This window comes from Rhagoletis pomonella, unplaced genomic scaffold (genome assembly GCF_013731165.1).
Source record: "Rhagoletis pomonella isolate Grant_MI unplaced genomic scaffold, Rhpom_1.0 Rhpom_scaffold_00012, whole genome shotgun sequence".
Lineage (NCBI taxonomy): Eukaryota > Metazoa > Arthropoda > Insecta > Diptera > Tephritidae > Rhagoletis > Rhagoletis pomonella.
Genome location: NW_023458566.1, coordinates 24701195 through 24717604, shown reverse-complemented (window position 1 = coordinate 24717604; position 16410 = coordinate 24701195). Strand labels below are relative to the sequence as shown.

The following is a 16410-nucleotide window of genomic DNA, read 5'->3' as shown; positions in this document are numbered from 1 at the left end:
ATCAGAATCCATAATTTTCCTCAAAATATTGAAAATCAATAAATTTTACTATAAACAAGCACTTGATGAGTGTTTTTTTAATTCCTTTCCACTTTGTTTTCCTTCATTCAGCTATCTTCGAAAAACAACTGATAGCTGGCAATGCTGCACATGTTTCCGCAAGGGTTGTAGCATGTGAATTACGAATTACGAAAATTCGGGTTCTAGAATAAGGGGGTACATTTTTCCCGCCACTCGTTTTTGTTAACCGACTTTAACAGAATTTTAACGAACTGTCCATTTTCTACACCATCTGAAGGTGGCGCATTCCCGAAACCGCTACTTTGGTTTTGCCGACTTTGACATTTATGGCAATATGTAAACAAACTTTTTGTTTAGAAACAAGTCCAAACGTATTGCAAACGTATTGTGTATTTTCAAGTGAAAAATCGAAGTAATTCGTGCGTTCTGAAGTAAAAACCGTTTTATTTGTAATAAGAACTTTATAAAAATGTCCTGTCGTGTGTTGAATTGCAGCAGCCGTAGGGGTAAAGCCCCCAAATTCAGTTTTGTTTTGTTTCCCCGCGACGACGCCTTGGCCAGAAAGTGGGTAGAGTTCTGCCGGCAGGAGAAGCCATACAATTTAGACACCAGCGTAATATGCATTAATCACTTTATGGACCACTTTTAAACACGACATGTTAAGTTGAAGACGTTGAAATACCACAAATTACAAATTAAAATCGGAGGTAAGCAAGCATCGACCACTTTCTGCAGGAAAACATGCGCTGCGACAAGATATTATCACTTTTTCGGCACCTATTCTTTTGAACACATTTAAAGAGTGGTTGTATATTTTTTTGTTAACGTAGTGCTTAATTTGCTATATTCAAAGATGGCTTGAGAAATTGGTGAATCGAGAAGAAAACACGTTTTCTCACTGCAAATTCACAACTGCCAACTCACTCTTCGCCATATTCTTTGTTTACCCGTTGCCACAAATGTCATTCTGCGGGAATGCGCAATCTTGTATTCTATCGTTCTTGGAATTACAAACTGTATGAACTTTGTTATACGCATGGATGACGACGATCCGGTGAAAAGATCCTTCGACTCCGCATCCATGGGTGGACAACGAAAACAAGGGCGCCCACGAACGCGAAGGAAGGACCAAGTGCAGAAGGACCTGTCTGCGCTCAGTATAACCAACTGGCGCAAATTCGCACAGGAGTGAAGCAATTGGAGAAGGTTTTTGGTCTCGGCCCAAACTGAAAAATGGTTGTAGTGTCGATTATGAACAAGAAGACCTAACACTAAAAAATAATTATATGAAAAAGCAAAGAAATAAGCTAGAAGCTAACCCGGACTTTTCCGGCTAAACCCCAAATAAAAAAGCTAAATCTAGCGGGAAAATAGCTAAAATGGCAACACTAATTGCCACACATTTCCTGCTCTTGGATTGCCATTCTGAATAATAAAACATTTATATCACATACATACATGCAAACACATGTCCGCACTTGTACATGTCCGCTCTTGCGGCTGGCTGCCTTCAAAACACTTCGCTACAGAAGCCATTTACCCAGTTTTCGGCTTTACAACTTCGCCAAGAGCATCTCAAATGTTGCTTTTACACCTCGCGATTTACTTATGACCTTCAGTTTCACTTTTATCACGTGTAAGACAGAGCATTCCTTGATTTTGTTCTGGGCGTCGCTCTTGGCGTATTGTCTTCCATATAAATCGGCAATCTAAATATTTAGCGCAGTGGTGCCCAAACCCAAGCAAGGATATTTCGCGAGCGTGATTCCTGAGTAATTCGTATGAAATATGTGATTTGTAAAAGATACATATTTACATAAGTAATTTTTTCGCAAATTTGTGAGAGCTTATGCGGATATGTATGCACTTAAATTGAGAAACTCCATAAACAAACCACAATAATTCGGCTTAATTGAATCTGTGTTTATACATACAGTATTGGACATATCTATAGCACCCCCCTTATTAGTTATTTGTTTTTAAGAGTTCATTCTCTAACAAAACCCATATAAACCTATGTTTTAAACTTTTTAAAAGACCGCAAAAAAGCGCAACAAACTTTCCATTAAATTTCAAACTTTTTTCTCAGAAGCTCTAGAATTTTTTTGAGTACACAGTTTTATAGCGCATTCAATTTTAGTCCAATAATGTGCAAGTTTCAAGTCGCTAAAGATTACCGTTGATTTTTTAGAATTTTTTTTGTCTCAGTTGCTTCCATATATGGACTAAACACAATTTATTTTTATATGGCAGAAACCCGCAACATCCTCGGCGAAAAAAATTCTAAAAAATCAACGGTAATTTTTAGCCACTTGAAACTTGCACATTATTAGACTAAAATTTAATGGGCTATAAAACTGTGTATTCAAAAAAATTCTACCTCTTTTGAGAAAAAAGTTTGAAATTTGGGTGGAAATTTGTTGCACTTTTTTGCGGTCTTTTAAAAAGTATTAAAATTGAGTTTATGTGAGTTTTGTGAGAGAATGAAGTGTATTTTAATTGAAAAGTCTTAAAAATAAATAAATAAATATGAGTGGCAAACAATATCACTTTGAAATGGGGGTGCTATTGTATGGCCAATACTGTACATACATACATACACACCAAATTTTCCAGAGGTTGTGACCTTCAGCGACTGAAAAGAAGATTTGGTACACTTAGGCGGAAGCTAGTACTTCACAACCCAAATTCGAAAATCCTATGTCAAATCAAACTTCGAGCTTCTTTCAGGCTCTATGAGTCTTGCAGACTGCTTGTTAAAATGGCATGTTCGAACATTTGGTGCCGATGGAATTACATATATGACTTTGATGTATTTAATCGAAGGCTCTCCCAAACACTATGCTATAAAATCGCATAACTAAAATTTTTCTAAAAATTCTGAATACAAATTTTGAAAATTTCGGGTGTAATTTCGGTCAAGTTTGTTGAATTTTTATAATTTTTGTAGACAGTTTGAAATGTGGATTTACATATGAGTAGTCCACTTGCAAAGTGCGCTATGTAAAATTTTTTCGATTTTTAGTTTTTGGTGGATTAAGTACCAGTATTTAAAGTAGTTTCATGTCCACTAACAACACAGTGCAAAATCTTTTTATACTCTGAAAAAATAGCATCAAATGTTAACTCTTCTTCCAAAAGTCGCTATCATACTTACTTGTAAACTTTCAAAAGTATACATCTTCTGATGAACTTAGAAAGCTGCTTTAGGTCATATAGACTATTAATGTTATCTTATGTCATGTTATGTTATGTTACAATTTTATAAGGCTCTTATTTATCCAAATTTTCAGGTAATAATAAAAAAGATTCAACCTAAATGTTACTTGTTGTCGTAGTCTTTTTTTCGAATTTATTGCTTTCTATTATAAAATCACATAACGCTGTTTGCAAGTGGACTACTCATATATGGTTCTGGTTTCTAGAAATGAATCACAATGCATCGAATTGGGATGAAAAGTTTGTGGCATTTTTATAATTTTTGTACAAAGTCTGAAATTTAGATTTATATGTATGGTGTTTGTTATATAATGAGCTATACTTTTATATAAAAATAATGAACCTTAAAAAAATCAAAAGAAAAGTAGTCAAAACTGGCAAAAATATTGATGACCTATCGTTTGTCTACGTTATACCAAAATCCACAATACCATGCATACACGGAAACCACATATTTTACAATTTCAATTGCATAAATGCAGAGTTAAGACGCGTAAAAAAAATAAACTTTCATTTTTACACTTTCATGTTTCTGGCATGCAGAAAAGCTGACTAGCTCAGAACTAGCGTAGAACTAGACCTTTTGCCGACGGTACAAGTTCTCTTTTCACCAAAAACTTATATATGTATAAGGAGGGTTTTCGAGGTCGATGATTTAAAATTTGAGTTCAGATTTTTGAAATTGAAAATTGCGGATCCAATATGGCGTTACCGGAAAAAATTTTAGTTTAAAAAATATTTTTTAGTTTTGCTATTTGTTTTTTTTCTAATCATAGCTGCTTCAAATAAAAACTTGTTCCTTTAGATATAAAGTTTATAATATTTTTATTCAGCTTTGTACGTGGGCGTGGTTATCGTCCGTTTTTAAAAATGTTCAGCCGTTTGGTATGTTGTACCAACTGTGCTAAGTTTGGGAGAAATCTGTGGAGCGGTTACCAAGGTTTACACATGTAATCATAAGTGGGCGTGGCTACGCCCATTTTCCATAAAATTATAAATATTCTTATTTTTCGTCCAAAGGTTATTGCAAACATCAATTTTGAGTGAATATTCTTCAGTAGTTCATAAAATGTCGCAGTTTTCGTAATTCTGAAAACTACCGTTATATGGGAAGTGGGCGTGGTTACAGTCCGATTTCGCCCATTTTCAATGCCAACCTACCTTGGGTAAAGGGAAATCTACATACCAAATTTCGTTGAGATATCCCAATTTTTGCTCGACTTATCATGTACAGGGACGGGTAATTGATTGCAACTGAATTAGAGAATGCAGACATAGCAAAGTGTTCATTCATCTGGAGGCTAATTCAGTATTGAATTCTGTTTACTTCAGCATTCTCAGTTTTTCATTCAGGTATTTACCACCTTGCTGTGTGAAATTAATTTTTTTTTTTAATGATTGTAGATTGAAAAAATTATAAGCCACACTACCAGAAAAAAGCAAAAAGAATGAAATCCTACTTGTAAATATTTCATGATTAAAATTTTAAATGATTTCACATTTTCACAGCTCTGCTATTGAGTATGTACCTTTTTACTCTGGAGAATTAGTTTAGTGAAGGGACAAAAAAATCGATTTATCGATACTTTAAAAAATGACTTTTGGCCGTCAAATAGTAGCTAGCTGCCAGACCATAGTACAGTTCAGAGATAGTTCTGAAATATGCAGTTCGGAACTGGCGCTTTGCTAGACTGTCTCTAAATTTTACTGCAGGGGACGTTACTAAAAATACAAATTGTGCATTTACATAGTTCCGAGTGTGAGGAGGTAATACAAAGCTTGCAAAACACGCATACAAACACACATTGCCAAACGCATAGGCGCGAAGGATAAACGCTGGCGTATATTTTTGTGCGAAGCGTTTAAAACAGGGGCTCGGTCCACTTGGCAAAATGAAAGTTGTAACAACAAAAAGTGAATGTCGGTGAGTGGGTAAAGATGGTGTGGTGGGATGCTATTCATGTTACTAATTGAGTGCTCACCGAGTACCGAGTACCGCGAATAAGCCCATACGTATTGTGGATGTATGTATGTATGTATGCATGCACGTACATGCTATGATATGTATTTTAAAACCATAAATAATGAGAATAGAAGTATGTATGTATGTACGTATGTGTGTAGATATCCGCTGGAAAATCTTTGAAGACCCAAGAGAGGGGGCCAGGGAAACGTTTTGGATGCACTGATTGCACAAAGACAGCTAGTGATGCTATTTTTATAGCTAAACTAACATTGCAAAAAAAAACTTTCTTTTGTAAGAGAATGAATACGAGCGAAATAACTGAGGAGCTAGTTGGTAGTGTAAACACTAGGGTTGTCCAAAAATGCATGAAAAAAAGTAAAGTCGGAATTTTTATGCTCACCCCCTGGGATTGTTCTATACCGAAACAAATATAAAACAAAACCGAAACAAATATATACAAAAAATATTTAGAGGTCGCTCAAAGCGCCCAAAGTTTTCCATGTATGTATTTTATATGGGGAAAAAACAACTTTTCGTAGAAATGGTATAGAATAGTTAAAAACCAAAATTTGTATACCAGAAAACTCTGTTTATCTGCAGGAGATTCCCAATAATAATACCCAATTGTTTATTTAACCATTTTTTCATTGCAACTATAACTTATAGGACCGCCATAAACCCACAAAAACCCCGAAAAATGCAATGGGGCGACCAATAAAAAATCGTTAGTATTAAAAAATGGTTAAGTAAACAATTGCGTATTATTATTGAAAGTCTCCTGAAGAGAAGCAGAGCATTCCGAACGAAAAATATTGATTTTCAAGAATTCTATACCATTTCTAGGAAAAAATTTATTTTTCCCATATAAAAATACATGGAAAACTTTGAACGCTTTGAGCGACCTCTAAATATTTTTGGATATCAAAATAAAAAATAAGGGTATACTTTTTTTTCGATAAAGAACAATCCTAGGGGGCGAGAGCATAAAAATCCCGACTATACTGTTTTTGGACCCCCCTAGTAAAGACGCAATTAGGCTAAGCAAACGGTTGATAAATGTGCCACCTACCCGAATATACGTATATATGTATGTATGTATACATATGTACATGTGTATGTATGAATGTAACTTAAAGTAGGGAGACGCAAAACCTACAATTAACAATTATTTAACATTGCTCATCGCACTGAAGCGTAATAAATATGTGTAAAGTGAAGTCATTAAATTGTATTTAAAATCAATCGCAAAGTCAGTTAAATACATATTTCCTCCGATATTCTTAAACCGCACATCAGGCTTTTCCCGGCGTTGGTAATTTCGATTTCGTTCAGGTTTTACAAACGAGCAACTCGATATTGGGATTTTCGCGATTAACTGCGATTTGCTCCGCTAAATGGCGACGATATCATTTCGTCACAAAGAAAAATGATCGAATGAATAAATATGGATTTGATTAGAATAAAACTTCTACTTTGTTTTATAATTCTTATTGGATTAAAGTTTTGTTGACATTAATTTTTATATGCAAGTATTATAGCATTTAGCATTGAGTCGGTAATGTCGATAACAATATTTAACTGGGGATTAGTGTTAATCAGAGATGGTGAAAACGCTCGTTAGGGCCAGTTTTTCAATGTCTGGTTAACACTAACTACAGGTTAAACTTCGTTCTCAACTCCCTGATATTTGTTATGTAGTCGATCACGTTTCCCATAAATACAAAACGTCGATATTTTTGTAATACCGCTCATCGACTAGTTGCAAAACCGCAAAACTCCAGGCATCGATTTCTATTTATCGTAAAATCGTTACTAAAACAAGAGATTTGCAAAATAATAGTTAGAGAAAATACCGCTTATTAAGGCAGTGTCTTAAAAGAAAATCCGTTTTTCGCTTTCCTGTAAAATTTGAGTGCCGTAAGATAGGCGGTTTTGCAATTGGTTGATGGATGGTTTTACAAAAATACCGACGATATGCTACATATTGCTTTTAAAGCTTTCAAGTTTTGTTCACTCTTTACAGTAGCCAATGCAAAACAAAAAGTGTTCATATTTTTGGGTGTTTATATTTAGCGGCGTTCTTATTATTGGGAGTGTACTGTATTTTTTTTATTTCTATTGTCACGGATTGTCAGTTAGTTGAATTCTGTTTACTGTCTCCATGATTATTATTAATATTTAGTTAATTTTTCTAGCAAAAATGTTTATTTTATTTTGATACGAAATACCTAAAAGTTTATCGAAAGAGATTAAATTAAGGTGAACAAATAGAGTAAACAAATGGTAATAGTACATTCTCCTTGCACTGAATTTCGCTGGCGCGTAGTTATTACTTAATGACGTTTTTTCGCTCTATTTTCGCTAAATTTTACTAAATTGAATTAGTAGGATTTATCGTGGCCGCGGCAATATAAAAAAAAAATGTGTGTGTGCAATCGAGTTTTTTGCGATGTTTAGAACATATATATGTATGCATGTTTGTTAAACTAAAATTTAAAAACTAATTATGATTTTACGTCGTTGGTTTTATGAATAAAACATTTGTAAAGTAAATGCTTCACCTTTTTGAAACCGCTTTGTTCCGAAACTGATATAATTCGTTTTATTCAAACTTTCACATGGCCATTCTTTACCAAAATTTTAGTTAGTACATAGTTTTATAGTTATAAAACAAAAATATATTAAACTTTGGCTTAACCAAAATTAATTTTTCAATAAGAACTGAGCGCAAAAATCTGGCTGTTTTTGATAAATTCTGTCAGAAGCTCATGGCTAACTTTGTTAGTGAAAATACGACAATAATTACGCTTTGCGTCAATATTTAAATTGGTACCTACTATGTATGTATTGAAGCGGGAGAGTTTTGAGTGTGTTGCAGATTTGCAAAACGCCGCCATTTCAGGTGTAAATGTGCCTTCATTCTTACCATAAGAGTGCAGGGAAACAGTAAAGTTTAAATAAATTTTTCTCGAGTTTTTGATTTTTTTTCGATTGCGGCAAAGGTACTATATGTGTTTCTTTATGGCTGCAATTTATTTTAATTTGGTACACGGCCAGTGGCGGATACAGTGGCGATTGGTATCAACTTGTTACAGGCATCTAATTTATTTTTGATGCAAATATAGAGTATTTTTGTTAAGTGTTTTGTGATATAATATTACTTTTCATTTTGTGAATTTGGTGCAAGGTCTAATAAAACAATTGCATGTACTATTTAAAAACAAAAAAAGTAAAGTTATACCTTGGGTTTATTAATGCAATATAAACATATAAATACTTACTTGTTGCTTACAATGTTGGTAAAATGCAGGAGGTAATTAAGTAACTTAACAACTTATTCAGAATTTTTATTGTAATAATTTAAATTGAAAATTTAATTTTGCGCTTTCCTTTTGCGAATCTTTCTATTATCCTTTCAGTGTCGATTTCAATATTTTAAGTGTACGTGTAAAAGTGCGGAACCTATCAGTCTTTCTTCAGTCATGGTACTACGCAATTATGTTTTTAACCGGCGAAGGGTTGAAAAACTTCGTTCGGAAGTAGCGTTACTACAACGGGGAAGTTTGTTAATCAATGGAAAGGCATATTTGTCGCATTTACCAAGAACTTCTGCTGCTGATTTTGGGAATGGCTTTTCGCTTTCCTTATTTGTCCATCGTTCCAAGCACACTTTATACTCTCCTTCCAAATTGATACCGTCTTTTTCTAAGAAAAGTTCGTATCGTTTTCCAAGCGATTTTACGCGTTCGAAAGCATTATTTTTTTCGTCAGGCGTATTGTATTCCCCAATTTTAGATGGAAGTAATAAGTTCAAATCAAAAATGTTTAATGTCTTGTTCAGCAATCTTTCTCGGCGATCGAGCAAAATATTATCCAATAGCGGTATAAATATTGCCTTTCGATAATAATCTTCAGCGTTAAAAGCGCAAACAGTCAACGACGTAACGTAGACGTAGGTTGACGCAGACACGATCTACCTTATGGGATGCGCGCGTTAACGAAAACTCGCCACCGCATGGCGGTAACGTTGCCGTTGCTTCTCTCTCTCTCTCTATCAACAGTAAATTTTATATGCTGCTACGTACGTCAGCCTACGTTTACGCTACGTCGTTGACTAACTGCGCTTTTAGACGCACGATTATTAGCCCGAAAACTTTGTCTATTCGCTCTACGAGGAAGGACAATGCCAAAATCCAATTCCTTGGCGATATCGGTAGCTTTTGAAAATATATCAGAAAAATGTGTGCCAGGACTTTCTCTATAATTGACTGCTTCGCTTAGCACGATTCAAGTCAAGCAACGGCGCTTGGAGAAGTAAACTTTTAATTTTTAATTTTTTATTTTAACTTTTTAATTTTTATTATATTATATTATTATTACACAAATGTCTGGTTACACAGTTAAAGTGAAATTCGAAGGAGAAAACTCGAACTTCGCAAGAGCTGTTCGATACTTTTTTGACAGCTCAACTTCGCCATTTAATATAAAAAATCCGCAGGGAATTTCTATTCATGTCAATAGGAAAGGGAAAAGAGAGAAAACTCCCAGGGAGTTCCTGTTCAGAATCGGCCTGATAGTATGAAGAGTTTTACAGGATTTCTTATTTTATAAATAATCTTGTGCAAGCCTGAAAAGATTGAAGATTAAAATAAAAAAAAAAAATATTAAAAAAAAAAATTAAAAAAAATAAATTTTTTTTTTAAATTTCGCGTTTGAGGTAATATATTTTATCCGATGTTTTGCTTTTTCGAGCTCTGTATCCGCCACTGTACACGACAAATTTTAATTCTTGGTTAAAGCAATTTTTTATATAAAATAGGGTACGTTGAATTTTTTTTTTTTGACACAATATATTATTACATTTACATTCAGACCAAATGCGTCATTTAGGCTAGAAATATGAAATGCGAAGCCAAATCACGCATTTCTCCATACAAATTAGCATTTCCAAAATGACGCACTTCAACGCATTTAAACAAAATCACGAAGCAAATGCGTTCCAATTGCTGTACAAAACCAAAATCTCCTCAAAAGCTTTTGTTTGTTTTAGACATTTGGAAATTTTGATATTTGGGCATGGTGAAATAAATATAAGGTGATGTCACTTTTTATGCATGCCAATTGCGGCCATGCATTTTGGGGTAGTAGAAAACGGGCGAAAAGACTAGGATTATTTTTACTACTTTTTGCGTACTATTTCTAATACATACATATATCAGTGGACCCCACACCAGATGAATGAAGCTTGCATCAATAAAATATTTTTTCTGTAAACCAGTGTAATTACAGTTTCTTTTTTTCGCTCAAAAGAAATTATTATTATTTAATATTTATTTTTCCGATCAAATATATTGATTTTAATAATTATTATTCAGTTATATTTTTCTTCCTTAAAATTATTATTTGTAAAACTTAAAGGCCACACAACAACCACCCCCTAAGTGACAACACATTATTATTTCACCATGATATTTGGGTATAAAAAACTTCGCACATTACTAGTTTATCAAAAAACGATTTCCTCTTTTGTGTCCAAAACATGTTAAAAAATATAAGGAACGCAGTGTTTGTTTATATTCATTTAGTTTTTCCTTTTTAATTGATGAGGAGTCAAAGGAAATGCGAATCTAGCAGTGTAAACTTCGAATGACTGATTTCCAATCACGCATTTGGAGCCAATGTAAATCTAATATAATACTCTTATAGCATGTTCGCATCGACATCGAAAGCTGTTCGCTGACATTTCTTACATCCTTTGTTTCTTTTTCTGCTACAAAAAAAAAAAAACAAAATCCGAAGTGGCATATTAAAGATGATAAAATATGACTTCCACTTCGATAAATGTATCGAATAAACTAGTGCTGACACCGATTGAAATGAGTGGAACGTAAGTTTTCAAGTAGTTTTCGTTTGACTGATTTTATTACACGTACAAGTTTTAGGCCGAAAACCAGTTTAGCTACGAAAACATGTTTGTAATGTCAGTCCGAACATGGTATTATTACTATTTCTGTCTTCCGAAGTTTATAATAGAAATTGATATGCGTTTTTTGTAGAAAACGTTCACCTCTTAACTTATTTACATACCTCGACAAGCTAAAGTTTTATTGTATTAATTTATACCGTAAACCGGCCTATCCGACCTTTGCGTTTGGTGCCACTGATAACACAACATATTTTCACTGTTACAACAGGATCTGAGGAAAATAAATGATTTTGCCCACTCTAATGTAGCCATGGAATTATTTAGTACCAAATATTATCGAACCATTATGGGTTATGCTGACTAAACACGAGGAAATCGTAGAGGCAACCATTGCGGCAACCTCAGTAGTGCAATGAAATGAACATACGGAAGAAAACTTTGTTCTCTACAAAAAAATCTTTCCAGCTCACTTCTTTTCAGTGAACTAAGCCAATAAACTCAATACACACGCGGCAACCAATACAAAATATCAAAATATTTTAATTTTCGGGCCTGGTTGCTTCAACGGTTGCCTCGTGTGTAATCAGCATTAGAAGTGGCCATCCGTATCCTTTCCGTTATGCACCTTTCTTATCAATTTATATACATACATATGTACGTACACTAGGGACGCAGAAAAAATATCGATGCATCGGAATCATCGATGTTTGCTATTCGATGCATCGAGTAAAACCGACGTTTTTGACCTTCCGATATATATCGATACAATCGATGTATTTTTTTCGATGCATCGACTTTTGTGTGCAATGTACACTAGGGTGGTCAAAAGACAGTTAAGTCGGAATTGTAATGCTCTCATCCCCTAGGATTATTCTATATCGAAAAAAGTATACCCTTATTTTTTATTTTGAAATCACAAAATATTTAGAGGTCGCTCAAAGCGCTCATGTATTTTTATATGGGAAAAATAAAATTTTTCGTAGAAATGGTATATACATAATTCTTGAAAATCAATATTTTTCGATCGGTAAACTCTGGTTCTCTTCAGGAGACTTTCAATAATAATACACAATTGTTTACTTAACCATTTTTTAATACTAACGATTTTTTATTGGTCGCCCCATTGCATTTTTCGGAGTTTTTGTGGGTTTTTGGCGGACCTATAAGTTATAGTTGCAATGAAGAAATTGTTAAATAATGTGTAATGTAAAGAAATTCCTGATATGTTTTTTTTTATTTTTTTCTCAAATCACTTCAAACTTCATAAGATCCCACTCAAAAGGGTTGACATAAAATCAACTGAAAGAAAAGGTTATGATAATAAATTACCAAATAATTGTAAAAACTTTTCGAAAGCATTTCACTGTGAGTTAATACTTAAACATTTATCGAAGCCCTGATTATTTCACTCTCTTGTTGTACATTTTTAAGTGAAAGAAACTGTTGATGGCCCTTATTATGAGCTGCATTCGATTTTCGATCTTCGCTGGCTATCGAAGATCGAAAGTGAAATTCGTATTATGAGCTATGCAGGCGTGTCGAAATTTTCGTTGAGTATCGAATTTTCTGTCGAACAGAATTTTGCTTTCGATGGTGTAACGAAGTGTTAGAAAATTGTGAAAAATGTATGATTTTATATATGTTTTCTTACATTTTGGCGGCTAGACACTAATTTTAAACAATTTTTATTAATTTCATGCAGTTCTAACATCGTGAATACTAAACACAAGCTCGAACGGCTGGTTTTACTTGGGAAAGAAAATCCCAATGCTCTGTTGGCACGATCTCTGATAACAAAATCGTAGCGCTGTTGATAGTTTTAAAATATTTTAAATAGATTTGGCTCACAAACGCCTCTTTAGATGGTCGGAAATTTTTAATGAATCTGTAGACAAATTTCTTAAATATATTTTATATCAAAATATATTCGAAAGACTAATAAACTTAAATGTTTAAGAGAGCATTTGCTACTCCTGGCCAGTTTACTAAGCTCTCATCCTCTGACGAATCGTTGAACCAGAACTCGTTGTACTCATTTTACCACGTTTTTATAAAATTGCTTTCTTTTTTACTTCATTTTAATTAGAACAAATTTGCATAAATATGTATAAGCACACTATTTAGTTTGCTCGATTTGTAAACAAAGCTTCTCAGCGGTGAAAAATATACTATTGTGAACAACCTAAACGAGCGAAATTCACAATAGCGCTATTCTTCATCGAATGAGCGCCATAATACCAAATGAAAATTCGTTCGCTCAGCACTTTCGACCACAGTCGAAAATCGAATGCAACTCATAATAGGGGCCGATATTTTCATTCGATGCATCGAAAATATCGATATCGATATGAATCGATGCTATATTTCGATTCATCAAATGGAAAAAGAACATCGATAGATATATTTTTTTGGCTTGCATCCCTAATGTACATACATATGCATTAAAAATATAAAATAAAAAAAGCGAGCGTTTTTCTTCTTAAATGAAATTAATTTCTAAAACTGTTTTCATGTATTTACTAAGTAAATACATTGTATGTATGTACATAGCTATGCATGCATTGTACACTGCTGAAATTGACGGCAGCTCCTATGTAGTGGTCTTCATACATGGCCCCACTATTGGCATTTCACTTCAATTTTCTAAAACCACTGTTCATTAAACTTTCATTTGATATGAAACCAAAAAAAAACCATTTTTTTGTTTAATATATCTGCACGTATTTAGTACATATTGTATGCATGGATGTGTTTGTATGTTACACGACAACTTAAAAGGTGTAATGCATACATTTAGGCGATAGAAGAATTATGATGTTTAAAACGTTTCACTGACCGACTTTCACTTTCTTGAATTAAATCTTATGCAGATATTTATCCACCCCTTTGAATGGGAATTTTCTATTAACTTCATCGAATTCTGTCCAGTCCAATTTATGTCCAGCAAACGTGTTGCGAGCAAAACGTTAAAATATGTGTAAGGGAACGCAGCGACTGTTTTCCGCACACAGTACCTTGAGTTGTTGCACACGTTTTAATAAGGATAAGATATACTGAATACCCCAGCATCCCGAATTTCTCTTTTTTTTTTTGTCAATTACATTCTCTCTAAAAACGCGTATGATAGATACTCTTATGCAGACTCTTTCATGCTCTCTTTTAGCGGTACAAATGGCATCGGATACAGTGTTACCGAATCGCAGCTAAAGTCTCAATTTAAATTTTTTGTTAGAAACTTTTCAAATCTCCCCTTTTTTTGAAATTCTTGCGTCTTTAGATCCTTACATTTTTTCCTTGAATGCACCTACATATGTACATTAGGGTGGTCAAAAATAAGTTAAGTCGGAATTTTAATGCTCTCACTCTCTAGGATTGTTCTATGTCGAAATATATACCCTTTTTTATTTTGAAATGAAAAAATCAGCCTCATTGCGAGAGTCATGTCGTATGCAAGTAGTTTTTCGAGAGTCGAATTGTATCAAAAATTGCATGTCATTTGCTAAAATTTCGATTCGACTAGTATATTAAAACGGAACAACTGGGCACAGTACTGCACAGTTTTCGACGATTTTCGTCGTTTACTTATTTCAGCACGTCATTAGGCAATGCCAATGTCAAACAAAGTTGTATGAACGATCTATCGCAACTCCGGGTTGCAAATGTAAAATATTTTAAAAATGCCGCGTGGAGTGAAAAAGAAAAGTTTTTACAATTCTATCCCGAAGCAACCTCAACTTATATACTTTTTCTTGATTTAGTCGAAGACAACAAAAAAAACATTTGTTTCGCGATTTTGACTTTGCAATGATTGCCAGCTCAATCAAGAAAGTTTCCATACAAAAGTAATCAGCTGTGTCTCGAGGTGAAACATTTTGGAACACATGTGACATTTGCAACAACTTTACGACGTTTCATGAATCCCACTATTGTTTTCGTATTCATTAATTCCTTAAAATGGCCTCATAAACGCCTATGCCGACATAACCACTTCCGTTGATAATTTTAAGTTTTGCAATAAGCATTTATTTTCGTTTTAAATTACCAACGATTTTTGCAGAGCTCAATAAAACAGGTAGCCTTGAGGGACTACGAATCTTTGAATCTGCATAAACTTTTTTCAATCTTTCTTAATATTTAGCAGCGAGATCCTCAAATACAGCCACAGCCAAAAGCAACTCACCGTTTAGATCAATAATAAGCAAAACTGCCAACAAAAATTCTTTTCTCTGTGTTTAAACACAGTGATGAACAAAAGTATTGGCATAGTAAATTTTTCGCATTATGTGCGAAGTTGTTTATTACAATTTATTTTCAATAATTTTTTATAAAAATATAGTTCATTATACAACAAAAAACATAAAAATAAAATCTCCAGACTCTTGCAAAACTTAGGGAAATTCAATACATCTGGAATTTCCCATTCAGATTTTTTCGAAAAATTCTAAGTATGCAGTTTTATAAAAATCAACGCGATTTTCCAGCAGCTTCAAACTTGGCTATAAAACTGCATACTTAGAATTTTTCTAGAAAATCTGAATAGAAAGTTGCAAATTACTATGCAAATTTATTGAATTTTTCTTGAGTTTTGCGCAAAGTTTAGAGATTTTATTTTTGGGTTTTTTGGCGTAGTATGAACTATATTTTTATAAAAAATTATCGAAAATAAATTAGAATAAAAAACTGTGCATATATTGAATTTTGCTGAGTTCTGCACAACGATTAGATATTTTATTTTTATGTCTTTTGGCGTAGTATGAACTATATTTTCATAAAAAATTATGGAAAATAAATTCCAATAAAAACTTTGCATATATTGCGAAAAATTCACTGTGCCAATACTTTTGTGCGTCACTGTACATAACATGTAGATATGTACATATATATGTATGTGATATGACTGTATATAATTGAGGGTTCCTCGAAGCTACGAGTTTCGACTTGGGCGACTATTGCTCACAACTACAGATACCTACATATTTGGGAATTAGAGTATATTCAAATACAATTGCATGCAAATACATACATATTTGTTACAGCGGACAATTAATGAATTTGCGATTTATTAATAAAATTCTGCAAACTCATAAAAATTTAAATAGAACAGCTCTTACGCAGGTTTTGTATCCTGCAACTTAGCGCGCCACTTAATCAGATAAATGCTCAATTTGAGGAACAAACTCTTGTGTGTATGAATTGTTCTCCCACATCTGCGTGCGAGCGCGAGTTCCGTGCCGTCAAATCAGTATTTCCAGAAATTCGGATTTTGAGCCATTCTTCG

At 33.6% G+C, this 16410-nt stretch overlaps 2 protein-coding genes across 2 annotated transcripts in view; one reads left to right on the top strand and one right to left on the bottom strand.

Annotated features, from left to right (window-relative positions):
* The window catches only part of LOC118748172 (polyhomeotic-proximal chromatin protein), a 428336-nt gene that overhangs the window by 2884 nt on the left and 409042 nt on the right, over positions 1–16410 (top strand). The gene's annotated exons all lie outside the window — the stretch shown is intronic.
* Positions 16107–16410, bottom strand: part of LOC118748179 (protein OPI10 homolog) — a 6694-nt gene continuing 6390 nt past the window's right edge. Inside the window, exon 4 of the mRNA XM_036482543.1 lies at positions 16107–16394. Within this exon, the coding sequence (XP_036338436.1) occupies positions 16372–16394 (23 nt within the window). The 3' untranslated portion in view covers positions 16107–16371. The remainder of the gene's footprint in view (positions 16395–16410) is intronic.